This window comes from Mandrillus leucophaeus, unplaced genomic scaffold, assembly GCF_000951045.1.
Source record: "Mandrillus leucophaeus isolate KB7577 unplaced genomic scaffold, Mleu.le_1.0 Scaffold2190, whole genome shotgun sequence".
Classification (NCBI taxonomy): domain Eukaryota; kingdom Metazoa; phylum Chordata; class Mammalia; order Primates; family Cercopithecidae; genus Mandrillus; species Mandrillus leucophaeus.
Genome location: NW_012102244.1, coordinates 46582 through 60726, shown reverse-complemented (window position 1 = coordinate 60726; position 14145 = coordinate 46582). Strand labels below are relative to the sequence as shown.

General features: G+C 44.5%; 3 protein-coding genes across 3 annotated transcripts in view; all 3 read right to left on the bottom strand.

Annotated features, from left to right (window-relative positions):
* The window catches only part of LOC105540321, a 7447-nt gene extending 5422 nt beyond the window's left edge, over nucleotides 1-2025 (bottom strand). The window contains exon 1 of the mRNA XM_011980865.1: nucleotides 25-2025. Coding sequence (XP_011836255.1) covers nucleotides 25-1841 — 1817 coding nt within the window. The 5' untranslated portion in view covers nucleotides 1842-2025. The remainder of the gene's footprint in view (nucleotides 1-24) is intronic.
* Nucleotides 2026-4319: 2294 nt separating this feature from the next.
* On the bottom strand, nucleotides 4320-6949 carry LOC105540317 (protocadherin gamma-B6). The gene has a single exon (XM_011980861.1). The coding sequence runs from the start codon at nucleotides 6786-6788 to the stop codon at nucleotides 4320-4322; it is 2469 nt and encodes an 822-aa protein (XP_011836251.1). The 5' UTR covers nucleotides 6789-6949.
* Nucleotides 6950-7022: 73 nt separating this feature from the next.
* On the bottom strand, nucleotides 7023-12236 carry LOC105540320 (protocadherin gamma-A9). The gene is made up of 3 exons (XM_011980864.1): nucleotides 9584-12236; nucleotides 9470-9541; nucleotides 7023-7124 (listed from the first exon to the last, which is right to left on the bottom strand). Exons 1-3 carry the CDS (start codon nucleotides 12038-12040, stop codon nucleotides 7023-7025), a joined length of 2631 nt encoding a protein of 876 aa, XP_011836254.1. The 5' UTR covers nucleotides 12041-12236.
* Between the last annotated feature and the right edge of the window lie 1909 nt (nucleotides 12237-14145).

The following is a 14145-nucleotide window of genomic DNA, read 5'->3' as shown; positions in this document are numbered from 1 at the left end:
TTGAGCAGGCGGTAGGACAGCCAGGCGTTCTGGCCCGAGTCTCTGTCCACCGCCACCACCTTGGTCACCAGGTAGCCGGGCTCTGCGGAGCGGGGCGCCAGCTCCACGCCAGTGGAACCGTCTGTGGGGAGGGCAGGGTACAGGATCTCGGGCGCATTGTCGTTCTGGTCCAGCACAAACAGGCTCAACGACACATTGCTGCTGAGTGGAGGATCTCCGCTGTCGCTGGCTGTCACCTGCATCTGTAGCTCATGGAATTGCTCATAGTCAAAGGATCTGAGTGCATACAGGACGCCAGTGTCTGAGTTGATGGATATGTATGAGGACAGAGGTGCCCCCTGGATGGTGTCTTCAGCCAGGGAGTAAATAATCCGGGCATTCTCTTTGCTGTCCGGGTCCAGCGCTGTCACTGAGAAGATGGAGGCACCCCTGGCGTTGTTCTCTGGGATATAGGTAAAGTAGGATACATGAGAGAAGGTAGGTGGGTTGTCATTGATATCTGCCACTTGTAGCATAAAGTGAATTTCCGTTGATAGAGGTGGACTTCCCCCATCTGTGGCTGTTACTGTGATATTGTAAGAGGATACCTGTTCCCTGTCAAGGGCTCTGTGTATCACCAATCTGTAATAACTATCAATGGACTTTTCTAATTTAAATGGTAGATACGCCAAAATGGAACAGGTTACCCGTCCATTCTGCTCAGAGTCTAAATCATGCACATTTAAAAGGGCTACGACTGTTCCCAGAGGTGAATCTTCAGTCACTGGACTAAATAGAGACGTGATGACTACCTCTGGACTGTTGTCATTTACATCTTCTACTGTAATCAACACTTTTGCAGTTGCAAGATATGCTCCTCCATCTTCTGCTTGTATTTCTATTTCATAGAAACCAGTTTCTTCATAATCTAGATTTTCTGATATTTTTATTTCTCCAGTATATTTGTTTAGTTGGAACTTCAACAATTGCGTATCAGGTAATTTTCGGAATGCATATGTCACTTCTCCATTGGCACCTTCGTCCCTGTCGGTGGCTGTGACTGTCAGCAGCTGAGTGCCCACAGGCAAATTCTCAGGAACACTCACTCGGTATTCTGGTAAGGTGAAGACCGGCGCGTTGTCATTTGCATCGAAGACAGTCACGCTGACGAGGACAGTGCCAGATCGGAGAGGGTCACCCCCGTCGGAGGCGGTGAGGACCAGGTGGTGAATGGCCTCTTCCTCGCGATCTAGGGCATGCTCCAGTACCAGCTCCGGGTACTTGACGCCATTGGCACGGCTCTGAACTCTTAGTGAGAAGTGCCTATTGGGGCTGAGCTGATAGCTCTGCAGGGAGTTCACGCCCACATCCGGATCAATAGCTTCCGGGAGAGGAAAACGCATTCCCGTGGCGACATTTTCATTAATTTTTACGTCTAGATTTTCTGCTTGGAATTTTGGAGCATTGTCATTTATATCAGTTACTTCTATTTCTATCCCAAAAAGTTTCACCCTTTCTTCCACAAGGATATTAAAACTCACCAGGCACCGCGCGCTCTGAGCGCAGAGCTCCTCCCGGTCTATCCTGCCCGCGGTGACCAAGCTGCCGCTGCGCGGGTCCAGAGAGAAAAGCTGCGTCCTACCTCTGGAGACTATGCGGACTCCGCGCTCCGCCAGCTCTCCGGGCGCCAGCCCCAAGTCTTTGGAGATGTTGCCCACGAAAGAGCCTTTCTCTAATTCCTCAGGAATTGAGTAGGAGATCTGCCGGGCTCCAGCCTCCCATGGAATCCCGAGGAAGAGGCAGAGCAAGACCAGCTCACTGCAATCCTTTGATTCCTTTGAGCGATTCCTTTGAGCGGCCATTGTAGTCTGGTTACAGAATTCTGCAAAGTCCTCACTGGACACGTTGTGTGTTTAAACCGGTTCCTTTGTCTTTCTATGGCTTCAGGGTGTCTCTGTAGCCTGAGCACTTTAAATTCTGGAGTGAGCTTCCCTGCAGCCCAGCAGCCGGTTTGTGGGGCTTTGTGTAGTTGGAGCCCTGAGAATCCGGATTGAGCTCTGGCTGCGTTTTCTCTCCTAGTAGGTGAACAGCGGCGCTCAGAGCCCTAAGAAGTTACTGCACCCAAGTTATACATGGACTGGAAAGTAAACTCCATTCTGTCGGATTATTATATTTTACATAGATTCTTTGGTTTCCCCACTCCTATCTTTAAATAATTTACTATATGTAGGTTTCTTACTGGAGGTGTGACAAAGTGGAGTGAAAATATTGTAAATATTTCACAATAATGTTTGGTTAAATATATATTTGCAACACGTTTTCCCAACAGAAATGTACATACTGTAATAAAAGGTAAATAATACTTATTTTAGGTCATATGAGTGTCTAGGTATATTCAGAAAAGTGTTATAATTTAAAATTGTGATTTAAATAGTCCAATTTTATTTAGCATACATTCATACAAGACTATATTAAATAAACTCTTCATGACATAGTTCACTCTGAAGCTTTATAATTTTAACTACTTAATTCATTAAATTTATTTAGCTTAGGATTAGGTAAGAGGTTTTTAAAGTACTCTTCTAGAATAGTTTTACTGAGCCTTAATGAACCTTTTTGTGTAAAACGTACTTTATCTTATAGGGATACAAGTTAAGTGGACCTATTTAAATGATTAAGCAGGCAATCACAAACTTAAATGAACATATATTACAGTTGCAAATTAAAATGTTTGCATTGTAATGAGAAAAGAAATATGTAGAATTTGAAGTACTGAAAGTTTTAGAAAACAAAGTTAGATGTAGTGATATAGGTTTTCAACAAGTAAGTGTTTATGTCAAATGACCTGTTTTCATCAGAGCATTAATACCAGTATAAATAATCTCTTCTCTTAGGCAGTTTGTATGAGAGGCCAAAGTCCAGTGGTTCACATATCTTCAACTGTGTGTGCCATTAGCAATTATTCCCTCAAATGCAAAGGGTATAGAAGTTTACTTCTTTCACACAGAGAACAGGATGTTCAGAAGTGTTTATGTCACTATGCCTTCCAAGTATAGAACTCTTCAAAGATTTTATCTTTTTTCTTCAAAAATCTTCTATCAGCGAATCAGAGACAGAGACTGAGTGCAACAGCAATAGTATTTCATTTCATTTCTTAGAAATGTCTTTTTTTTTTTTTTTTTTGAGACAGGGTCCCGCTCTGTCACCCAGGCTGGAGTGCAGTGGCACAATCATAGCTCACTGTAGCCTAGACTTCCTGGGCTCAAGCGATTCTCCCACTGCAGCCTCCAGAGTAGCTGAGACCACAGAAATGTGCCACCACACGCTGCTAATTTTTAAATTTTCGGAAGCAATGGGGTCTCCCTATGTTGCCCAGGCTGGTCTCCAATTCCTGGGCTCAAGAGATTCTCCACCTCCACCTCCCAAAGTGCTGGGATTACAGCACACTTGGCCCTGCCTGCATATTTATTTATTTACTTTAGAGACAGGGTCACACTCTGTCACCCAGGCTGGAGTGCAGTGGCAAGATCAGGGCTCACTGCAACCTTGACCTCCTAGGACCAAGCAATCCACCCAGCTCAGCCTCCCAAGTAGCTGGAACTACAGGGGAATGCTACCACACTCTGCTAATGGTTTTATTTTATTTTTGTTTTAGTAGAGATGGGGGGTCTCCCTATATTGCCCAGGCTGGTCTCAATTCTTGGGTTCAAGTGATACTTTCTGCTTCAGCCTCCAAAAGTGCTGTGATTATAGGTGTGAGCCACTGGGCCTGCCTTCTGAATATTTTTAAGCTTTAAAAATATATAAATAAGATATGGTAAATTCACTAAGTCTTGGCAAATTTGAATAGATAGGTTACTTGTTTGTTTTCTTAGGTGCCAAGACCACTGCTTCTGTTCGATAGTCAGAACTTGACAAAATATGGTGGCTCACACCTGTAATCCCAGCACTTTGAGAGGCCAAGTTGGGAGGATCATGAGGTCAGGAGTTTGAGACCAGCCTGGTCGACACAGTGAAACCCCATCTCTACTAAAAATACAAAAAATTTAGCCATGGTGAGGGGTGCCAGTAATCCCAGCTACTTGGGAGGCTGAGGCAGGAGAATCGCTTGAACCCAGAAGAGGTTGCAGTGAGCTGAGATCGCACCACTGCACTCCAGCCTGGGCAACAGTGAGAGACTCCATCTCAAAAAAAAAAAAAAAAAGACAAAGACTAAATATCTTCAATCGGGTGACATTCTACAATTGACAAAACATTGAGAAAAGATGATAAAAAGCTATGAGTTTTAAACATATAATTCTAGATATGAAAATAAAGTAGTATGCCTAAAATATGAGAAACTAGTAGACTATTAGGTAAATCACACACAAAAAAGAGAAACTCACCGAAGTCAGAGTCTCAGAATGTGAAGTCAAATCCTCCCCACCATGAGGTGGAATTAAGGCTCCAGGAGAAACACTGCAAACCATGTCTTCATTGGAATGTATGGGTGCACTACATTTTAGGAAATTAAACTCTTTTGTACCCGTATGTGCAATGCACAGATTATAAGAATAAGGCAAAGTCCCCTCACTGTAGCTGGGGGGAACTACAGGTCCAGACTTGACACAGAGACCAGGATGGAAGCAGTCCCAAGTAGTAGGGCTGAGAGAGCGTCGCAGGCGCAAGGCAATGGCCAGAATCACCGCAAGGAGGAAGAGCACTGAGATTAAGGCCAAGGCCACCACCAGGTAAAACTGTAGCTCAGCCTGGGGGTCAGAGAGTACAGGGCGATCGTACTCTCTGAGGTCTGGCAGTATCTCTTGCAAGTTGTCTGCGAAGACCAGATGCAGGGTGGCGGTGGCAGAGAGTGGCGGCTGTCCACCATCACGCACAGTGACCAGCAGGCGCTGGCGGGCTGCGTCCCTGTCGCCTAAGGCTCGAGCCATGCGCACCTCACCAGTGCGCAGCCCCAGGCTGAAGAGCCCGGGCTCGCTGGCCTGCAGCACGTGGTAGGATAGCCAGGCGTTGTGTCCTGAGTCGGCGTCCACCGCTACCACCTTAGTCACTAGGTAGCCGGGCTCTGCAGAGCGAGGCACCATGTCGAAGAGCGCGGAGCCGTCGGGACCCAGAGCTGGGTACAGCACGCGCGGTGCGTTGTCATTGCGGTCTCCCACCAACACGCGCAGGCTCACGTTGGCGCTGAGCGCAGGCGAGCCATGGTCGCGGGCCTGCAGCGTGAGCTCGAAGGCGCGCAGTTGCTCGTGATCAAAGGCGCGCTGCGCGAAGACCATCCCGCTCTGCGCGCTCACGGACACATATGACGACAGCGCCAGGGGTTCTAGGTCACTTGCCACGATAGAGTAGGAGATGTGGCCGTTGAGCCCCAAATCCGGGTCAGAGGCGCTCACTTGCGCAATGGAGGCTCCTGGCGGGTTGTTCTCGGCCACATGAACCACGTAGGACGTCTGGTCGAAAACTGGGGCGTTGTCGTTGATGTCAGTGACATACAAGGTGATGCTTCTACTGGAAGAAAGGGGCGGCTTGCCCCTGTCAGTGGCTACGATGGTTACATTGTATTCTGGTGTCTGCTCTCGGTCCAGGGCTCCATCTGTCACCAGCTTGTAGTAGTTATTGGAAGAAGAATAAATCTTGAATGGAATGTCTGTTTCTATATTACACCTGACTTCTCCATTTCCTCCGAAATCCAGGTCCCGTGTTTTGAAGAGGGCAACAACCATTCCTGGAGGAGAATTCTCCAAAATCTGATCAGAGAGAGAAGTTATGATTATTTCTGGGTTGTTGTCGTTTTCATCCAGGATTTCTATGATTACTTTACACTGGGCAGAGAGACCACCTCCGTCCTTCGCTTCCACTTCCATGGTGTACCTTTCTACATCTTCAAAATCAAATGACTGGTTATTCTTAATCATACCTGTTTTCTCATCCAATAAGAACATATGTTTTGTGCTCTGGGCAGTGCTTCGGAAGTAGTAGTTTATCTCGGCATTGACCCCCTCATCCTGGTCAGTGGCTGTCACTTGCAACACAGGGGACCCAGGGGGCAAATTTTCACTAACACTAATTCTATATTCGTCTCTGCTGAAAACCGGGGGGTTATCATTGGTGTCCTTGACAGAAATTTGTATGTGAGCGGTGGCACTTCTTGGTGGGTCACCTCCGTCCAAGGCAGTCAATATCAAGCTATGAGATCTCTGTTCTTCCCGGTCTAGGAGTTTCTCCAGAGATAACTCTGGGTATTTGCCACCGTCGGAATTAACTCTAACCATCAATGAAAAATAAGGATTAGAGTTTATCTTATAATCTTTAATTGAGTTTATGTTTATATCGGGATCCGTGGCAGGGTCAAGCGATATTCGTGCACCAGCGGATGCAGATTCGAAAATTTCTAAATGTATTTCCTTTTTATCAAATTGAGGGGCGTGGTCATTAATATCCTCAATCACCACAATGATATGAAAAATATTTAAAGGATTTTCCACCACAGCTTCCAATTGCAACTCACATCTTCTTCTCTCTTTGCATATTTGCTCACGGTCTATTCGGTCCTTCACAAGTAAGTCCCCGCTCTCCGCGTCTACGCTGAAGTGCAGCTTCTCCGCGCTAACTCGCAGCTTGCGAGCCGACACATCCAGGACACCGAGCCCTAGATCCTTAGCGAGGTTCCCCACCACCGAGCCCTTGGCCAGCTCCTCCGGAATCGAGTAGCGGATCGGCTCACACAGCGCGGGGTAGAACAAAGGCAGCAGCAAGGGAAATAGTACCTGCCGCGGGCCGGCCCGGCGCCTCTGCGCGCAGCTCCCTCCCATCGTTCGCTTGGGTTCTCGCTGGGTCCCCGCTTTTCCAGCTGGAGAAAGTGCACTCTACCGCGCTAAAAGAGCATTCGGCCCAGGACAGGAGGAGTCCCGGGTCACGGACCTGGGTATTCGGTGTGCTGGGCGAGGTCTGCCCAGCTGGAAGCTTCTGTGTGTGTGCTGGTTTTCTTCTTTCTGTTGTTGGCTGCGCAGGGAATCCCTAGGCTGGAGGCTGAGGGATCCCCGGCGTCAGCGCTTGCTCTGCACTGGCCGACAGCGGCGCCCAGAGGCTCCGTGCGGGACAGCAGCCCGGTTTTTCATTTTGAATTCGGTCTCCAAAATGTATATATTCTTCGAAAATGCAGGTGTACGTTCCCCCCAAATTTTGCTCTCACCATAGTATTATAGTAGATATTTCTATGCTTTGTGTTGCAAATAAATGTATTATGCACAATTTCAAACTTATACAACAGTAGGGAGTATATGTAGTGAACCTTCACATAGCCACCCCACCTTCAACAATGATCACCACAAAGCCAATCTTTGTCAATATATACTGCGCTCCCCCATTATTTTTAAGTAATGCAAGATATAGAATGTCAATCAATGCTTCTTTTTAAGATGAGACATTAAGGTCAAGAATTTTATCTTTCAGCTTATGTTCTACAATCTGTTACCAATGCACAATAAGTTAAGTCCTACATAGTTCAAGAAAAAAAGAAGTAAACATTTTCCATACTCCGCTCAGTTATCTGTCTGGTGAGCCTTGTGTTCTGGTTTTAAGGGCAAGAGACATTTTTGTAGTATTGAATAGTAACTACCTACCATGACATATAAGCCTTCATGGATATCTGTTATGTTTTCCTCAAATTAACACACATTTCAATATTTATAAATACTAAGTATGAAGGTTACTCCTCAGAACAGAAATTGTAATAATTTTCTTGTTATATGGTTAAAAATATGAGCCTGAAGGATGCTTTATTTTTTGCTACCCGCTTCAGGGGGAAGACGTGTTTGAAATAATTAAAATGTCTGTATGTCATAAAGGATTTCCAGACAGTTTAGCTTTTTTTTTCTTAAAAATAAAGCAACAGAAACCCAAGTAATTGCAAACAAATAAAATAATTCTTCATTTCCACAGAAATGCCAGCAGTCATCAATGTATCTATGGATCACATGTTTAGCATAGAATTTTGACTCAACTTCAAAGCTTATTTTCAAATGTCTTATGAAATGTTATTTACTACTTGAAATGACACTATGTTTAAAATAACACTAAATAATACATTATTTTCTTCCTTATAGCTAAAAACAGTAAAAGAGTTTTAGAATCTTCCCAGCAGTTCCTGAGACTATTTTCTTAAATTATATCTGATATGCAAGTTCATTTCTAGCCTCAAAAGTTGGAGAATTGAGCCAGAAATAACATATAAGTGAAATAAATATTTTTATTTCCTTGTTCTGTCATTTCACAGTGTCCAGTCTCAGAAATTTCTCTTGAGCAAGCATATACTATAGAAAAGAAGAATGTCCTACTATTCTTCATAATTTAACATTAAAGTGTTAGGAAATTAAGACCTTTGAAGATATGAGAATAAAAAGTGTTACAACTTTCACCATTAAAGGGAAAAAATTGGTTTACTAGGATTTGGAAGTGGATAACTGAAGTTTGAATCTTCATCAGAAAATATCTATAAATACAAACAGACTTTACACACTTGTGATCTGAAAAATATAACCTCAAAGGGGTGTTTTCTTATCATAGAAATGGAAGAATAGAAGCAATAAATCTGGGCTTTCAGCTTTTTCTCTAAGAAGAATACATTTACCTTTCTATCAGTTAACCCTTACAAACATAGTATGACCTGAATAAATGATCTTAGGAGTAAGAATTTGCTGGGTGAGGTGGTTTACACCTCACCCAGTGCTTTGGGAAACTGAAGCAGGAAAATCATTTGAGACCACTCTGGGCAACATAACTTGCTAGTCCTCCCACCTCAGGCCTAGCTACTGTGAAGGTTGAGGTGGGAGGATCGCATAAGCCCAGGAGGTTGAGACTGCAGTGAGCTTTACTCACACCACTGCATTCCACCCTGGACAACAGAATGACACCCCCATCTCTTAAAAAAAAAAAAAAAAAAGGAGTAAGAATTTTATGACGTGAGTCCACTGCAACCAATCAAGCAACCCTACCCAAAAAGCCCACATCAATGCAGGCTGAGAGCTGCCCCATGAAAAATGGTTTACGTTGACAGCAAGGTTAATTATGAGAACATGAAAATTATATCAGCAAATATAACGAATAAATGCCTCCTTTTGATGTTGGAGCAACAATTAGGCTCAGTGAAAAGTGATGAGAAACACACTGATATCAACTTATACTACCTTAAGTACAAACAGTTAAAGAGAAAGCTAACTATAATAGAAAGTAAAGGGCCAGGCGCAGTGGCTTACGCCTGTAATCCCAGCACTTTGGGAGGCTGAGGTAGGTGGATCACTTGAGGTCAGGAGTTCAAAACCAGCCTGGCCAACATGGTGACACCCTGTCTCTACTAAAAACACACAAAAAATTAGCCGGGCATGGTGGCACGTGCCTGTAGTCCCAGTTATTCTACTTGGGAGGCCTGTAGTCCCAGTTATTCTACTCCAGTCCCAGCTACTCTACTTGGGAGGCTGAGGCAGGAGAATTGCTTGAACTTGGGAGGCGGAGGTTGCAGTGAGCTGAGATCACACCACTGCACTCCAGCCTGGGCAACAGAGTAAGACTGTCTCAAAAACAAAACAAAACAAAAAACAAACAAACAAACCAAAAAAAAAAGAAAGAAAAAAACTGAACTCACCGGAACCAAAGGGGTGTCTTCTATAGGAAACTTGGAATCAACTGAGACACACAAAGGCTCATTTTTCTCATAGCTCTGCTGGCTGATGAGTGTGTCTGCATAGTTGGGTTGGGGGAAGATCAGGTGGCTCTTCCTTGAGTCAGCAGTGAGGGAGAACTCCTGAGAATAGGTCTGTAGGAAAGCTCTAACCCCATCTACACCCACAAAGTGTGAGGTGGGCACACCAGCCAACCCATCACTTGTAGCCTGCAGCAGACGTGAGGCGTGCCAGTGCCTCAGCCTGAGGGCCAGCAGCATGATAACGAAGGTGAGGAAGACACAGGAGACCACTGTGACAGCCACAACGAGGTAGAGGGTAAGGTCTGAGGCCTCCAAGTCTGCAGGGATCTGAAGACTGCCCAGGTCAGCCAGGATGTCTGGGATGCTGTCAGCTATGGCTACTGTGAGCGTGACAGTGGCGGAGAGAGGGGGCTGGCCATGGTCCTCTACAGTCACCACAAGGCTCTGTTTGAGCACATCTCTATCTAGCAGGGCCCGAGCTGTGCGCACTTCACCTGTGTGCAGCCCCACCGAGAAGAGCCCTGGCTCACTGGCCTTGAATAAGCGGTAGGACAGCCAAGCATTCTGGCCTGAGTCTCTGTCCACTGCCACCACCTTGGTCACCAGGTAGCCGGGCTCTGCAGAGCGGGGTGCCAGCTCCACACCAGTAGAACCGTCAGTGGGGAGGGTGGGGTACAGGATTTCCGGGGCATTGTCGTTCTGGTCCAAAACAAATAGTCTCAATGACACATTGCTGCTAAGTGGTGGGTTTCCACTGTCACTTGCCCTTACCTGCATTTGCAAATCTCTAAACTGCTCATAGTCAAAGGAGCACAGAGCATACAGCACGCCAGTCTCTGAGTTAATAGAGACATAGGTGGAGAGAGGAGACCCTTGGATGATATCCTCTGCCAAGGAGTAAATAACTCTAGAATTCTCATTGCTATCAGGGTCATAGGCGATCACCGAGAAGATGGAAGTACCTCTGGCATTGTTTTCCGGGAGGTAGACTGAGTAGGAGGCTTGAGAGAAGGCAGGTGGATTATCATTGATGTCAGTCACTTGCAGAGTGATGTGAATTTCTGTGGACAGGGGTGGAGTTCCTCTGTCTGTTGCAGTCACCGTGATATTATATTCTGAGGCTTTTTCTCGGTCAAGAATTTGGGCCGTCAACAATCTATAATAATCTTCTTCTGAATTTTCTAATTTAAAAGATAGATTCTCCTGGATAGAACAGACAACTTGACCATTCTTCCCCGAGTCTCGGTCATGAGCATTGAAAAGAAGAATTACTGTTCCCTGAGGTGCATCTTCTCTCACTGGGCTAAACAGAGATGTAATGGTCACTTCAGGTCTATTGTCGTTTACATCTTCCACTGAAATGAGCACTTTTGTCCACCCTTTCAATCCCCCACCATCTTCAGCTTGTATTTCCATTTCATAAAATGAACATTCTTCATAATCTAGACTTTTTGCTATTGATATTTCCCCAGTATTTTCATTAAGCTGGAATAACAGAGATTGTTTTTCATTAATTTTCCAGAATTTGTATGCCACTTTTCCGTTGGTTCCCTCATCCAGGTCGCTGGCTGTTGCAGTAAGCAGCCAGGTGCCTGGGGGCACGTTTTCAAGGACTTTCACTCTGTAAATCGGTTGAGCAAAAACCGGGGCATTATCATTTGTATCCAATACTGTCACCTGGATGCGCACGGTGCTGGAACGACGCGGCTTGCCGCCATCTGAGGCCGTGAGGACCAGGTGGTGAGCAGCCGCCTCCTCCCTGTCCAGGGCTCGCTCCAGCACCAGCTCTGGGTTTATGGCTCCATTGTCTCCAGTCTGCACGTTCAGGGAGAAGTGGTGATTGGGGCTGAGCTGGTAGCTCTGGAGGGAGTTCACGCCCACATCCGGGTCAACAGCTTCTGGGAGTGGATAACGTGCTCCAGGAACCGCGACTTCGTTAATTTTTACTTCCAGACTTTCCGCCTGGAATTTTGGGGCACTGTCGTTAATATCAGTTACTTCTATTTCTATTCCGTACAATTTCACTCTGTCTTCAACCAGGACTTTAAAGTTCACCAGACACCGCGGGCTCTGGGCACACAGCTCCTCCCGGTCTATCCTACCCGCGGTGACCAAGCTGCCGCTGCGCGGGTTCAGAGAGAAAAGCTGCGTCCTACCTCTGGAGACGATGCGTACTCCGCGCTCCGCCAGCTCCCGGGGCTCCAGAGCCAGGTCCTTGGAGATGTTGCCCACAATATAGCCCTTTTCTGTCTCTTCAGGCACTGAGTAGCGAATCTGACTGGCCCTGGCCTCCCATAGCATCCCCAGGAGCGAGCATAGCAGGACTAATCTTCCGCGGAGCTGGCATTTGGTTGGAGCTGCCATTGCTGCCTTGCTTTGGAATTTTCTCAAAATACTCTCTGTGCGCGCTGCTTCATCAGGTTCTTTCTTCCCTCCTGCGAAGTATGGTGATCCTTTTCCTTAGGAGAAAGCCAGAGTGCCCTAAGTTAAGAGGCTGAGTTTTGCTGCAGTCTGGGAGCAGGTTTGTGGGATCTGCCGGGTTTTGTGTAGTCACATAACTGGAAATCCGGTTGGAGTCCTGATTTTTGCTTAGAGTTGATCAACAGCGGCGCTCAGAGTCCTAAGTCGTTACTACACCCACTGATGTGTAACAGATGGCTGATAGAGAAAACACTACTCTTTTCTAATTATGATTTTAGATTTCTCCAATTGTTTCTTGCATTTGTATTTCAAAAGCAATCTATTTTTTAGATATCTGAGTTGTAAATAAAGTGGAATAAAATTTCTGTGTGTAATTAAATCACAAACCATCGCTTAATATTAATTTACTCTTATTCTTGGTAGAATTTTGCACTCTATTTCTAGATATGTAAATTATTATAATTTCCTTTTTATGATGCTTCAATTTTTTCTGTACATCAACAATTTTCTGAAGTAATTTTTATGTTCAATCTTGTTTGGAAATACATTCATTTTTAATTTTTATACCTATATTATATATTTGTAAATGTAAAATATATGATTGTATTGAATACATATATAAGGATACATTATCCACTTTGAAATTATTTTCTGGGGTTAATTTATTTTGGTGGTAAAATTCCTGGAAAAACGTTTCTTTTAAATTTTTGTGTTATAAAAGTAATGTTAATTCAGCAATAGTTACAGATGTTCTCACCTAATATTGCTAAATAGGAACAGGATTAAAGTTTTTTGGAAATTTTTACATTTTTGTGATTGCTTAAACTTTTCTGCTATTTCAAAAAACGCTTAATTTTTAAATGTGAATACGTAATGCATGCACAGACTGTGTTTCAATGATTCAAATGCACGTACACTGAAAAGCAAGTTTCTATTTTAATCCTCCATCAATAAATTATGCAATTTTAAAGTGGTTTTAAACATTATTCTAAGGGTCATTTAAACTTATATAATAATTTGGGAAAAAGAACACAAAATATACAACAAAGAAAACTACTGAAAGGTTAAAAATAACTGGTAACGCTGAAATCTCAGCGTTTACTGAATCACATACTAAGGGAAACCAAGCAAAATACTTATACCATGTAATGGGAGCTTTGTATGTACACAAGACTAGTAGTTTTTGTCTTAAAAATGGAATAATTCTGCATTCTCCTTCTTTCCTACAAGGATGTTGAGAAAACATCCAGTCATTTATAGTTAGAGCTCCAAACGACAAGATAAATCCGGTGTGTTTTCCCCCTTCTTCAAGAATATATGTCAGGATTCCGAGCAAGAGAAATTCAGGCAATAGCATTTCCTTTTCTTGTAAGTTTCCTCTGGTGATTATATAGAGGTAGAGAAGGATTTTGCATCCAAGAAAACCTGGATAAACTTAGAAATGATTAGGATGATTTGGACCTTCTAAGTTCAGTGAATCAGTCTCTCTCTTTCTCTCGCATACATGTAACATATAGTCTCCTCCTCCTCCTCCTCCTCCTCCTCCTCCTCCTCCTCCTTCTCCTTCTTCTTCTTCTTCTTCTTCTTCTTCTTCTTCTTCTTCTTCTTCTTCTTCTTCTTCTTCCTTCTGCTTCTCCTCCTCCTCCTCCTCCTCTTTCTTCTGCTTCTTTTTTTTGAGACGGAGTTTCGCTCTTGGAGAGATCTCAGCTCACCACAACCTCTGCCTCCCAGGTTCAAGCAATTCTCCTGCCTTAGCCTCCTGAGTAGCTGGGATTACAGGCACCTGCCACCACACCCAGCTAATTTTTGTATTTTTAGTAGAAACGGGGTTTCACCATGTTGGCCAGGCTGGTCTTGAACTCCTGACCCCGTGATCCACCCGCCTTGGCTTCGGCCTCCCAAAGTGCTGGGATTACAGGCATGAGCCACTGCACCCGGCCAACATATAGTATTTTTAATTAAATTTTAGGAGATTCAAAAATCATAAATCCATTAGGTAGGAATAAGAAAGTATATATGAGGAACATGAGAAAGAGATGGAAACTACC